Raw genomic sequence first — 1,430 nt, forward strand, 5'->3', positions numbered from 1 at the left:
AAAAAAAAAAAAAAATTCTCAGGAAGCCAACATCAGGCTGAGAATGTAGCTCAGTGGTAAGGCACTTAACAATTACATATGTACTTGCCTATCAAGCAAGAGGTCCTGAGTTCAATCCCCAGCTCAGAGAAAAAGGAAACAGAAAGCCAGGATCTCTCTGAGGGCAAGATAGCTATCTTGCTGTAAATGTCCTGAGGAATTATCTTCTTCATTTTCTGGAAAAGAATGACTGGAGAGGTACAGGGGCTTGCCCCAGGATCCCCAGTGAAGGAACTGAGCTGGAAGTTCATGCAGTTTTGGCCAGCAGAGGGCAGCCTTCCATGGGAGGTATGCAGAAAGAGGGGACCCCAGCAGGTATCCCATTCAAGAGCTCACTGTCTGCTTCCCCTGTCCTCCTCAGGTTATGGCCACATGGCTCCACTCTCTGAAGGTGGAAAGGCCTTCTGTGTGATCTATGCGGCTCTCGGGCTGCCAGCTTCCCTAGCACTTGTGGCTGCCCTGCGCCACTGCCTGATGCCTGTGTTCAGCCACCTGGGTACCTGGGTAGCCAATCGCTGGCAGCTGGCACTGGACCAGGCTGCACTGTTGCAGGCAACAGGGCTGGGCCTTCTGGTGGCTGGCATCTTTGTGCTGCTGCCAGCACTGGTGCTGTGGGGTCTACAGGGTGATCGCAGCCTGCTGGAGACCATCTACTTCTGCTTTGGCTCACTCAGCACCATCAGCCTGGGAGACTTGCTGCCCGGCAGTGGCCGAAGCCTGCACCCAGTGATTTACCAGCTTGGCCAGTTCGCACTTCTTGGTGAGTGTGGGGAGGGAAGAGGAACCTAGATTATGATCCTCATGATCCCCTGGGGGCTAACATCACAGGCATTGTTCGGAAGTAGTAATCTACACAAGTCCTGTGGTGGCAGCAGTAAGAGAGGTGTGAGTGGTGCCTGGTGCCAGGATGGTCACCATGCTAGAAATGAGTGGGAGCATCTTGGGTACCACAAGAGCTGCCCTAGCACTCTCCTCCCCAGGTTACTTGCTCCTAGGGCTCCTAGCCATGCTGCTGGCAGTGGAGACCTTCACAGAGCTGCCACAGGTTTGCGCCGTGGTGAAGTTCTTTGGGGCCAGTACCCCTGTGACTGCTGAGGACCAAGATGGCATTATGAGCCAGGATGAGCTGGCTCTGAACAACCTGCCTCCTGCCACTCCTGCCTGCGAACAGGCCTGGGCTTGCTAACAAGTGTCAGGTGACTGCATGCAGCTCCACTGAAGGAAGTGGAGGATCCTAAGGAGGAAGCAGCCATGAGCACTTGGAGAAGAATCTGGAGATGGCAGGGGGGTGGTGGTAAAGATGTTAGGGAACAATGTGTTAAGTTTTTAAAAAGGCAACAAATCCACTTTGTTTTGTGTCTTTTTTTTTTTTTTTTTTTTTTTTTTTTTTT

The 1,430-nt window shown here is 52.4% G+C and overlaps 1 protein-coding gene across 1 annotated transcript in view; it reads left to right on the top strand.

The window, feature by feature from the left end:
* Positions 1-1,414, top strand: part of Kcnk7 (potassium two pore domain channel subfamily K member 7) — a 3,796-nt gene extending 2,382 nt beyond the window's left edge. Inside the window, exons 2-3 of the mRNA XM_010635976.2 lie at positions 401-799; positions 1,020-1,414. Of these exons, the coding sequence (XP_010634278.1) occupies positions 401-799; positions 1,020-1,225 (605 nt within the window). The 3' untranslated portion in view covers positions 1,226-1,414. The remainder of the gene's footprint in view (positions 1-400; positions 800-1,019) is intronic.
* The last annotated feature ends 16 nt before the right edge of the window (positions 1,415-1,430 follow it).

Source organism: Fukomys damarensis, unplaced genomic scaffold (assembly GCF_012274545.1).
Source record: "Fukomys damarensis isolate Sample0158 unplaced genomic scaffold, DMR_v1.0_HiC HiC_scaffold_27, whole genome shotgun sequence".
NCBI lineage: Eukaryota > Metazoa > Chordata > Mammalia > Rodentia > Bathyergidae > Fukomys > Fukomys damarensis.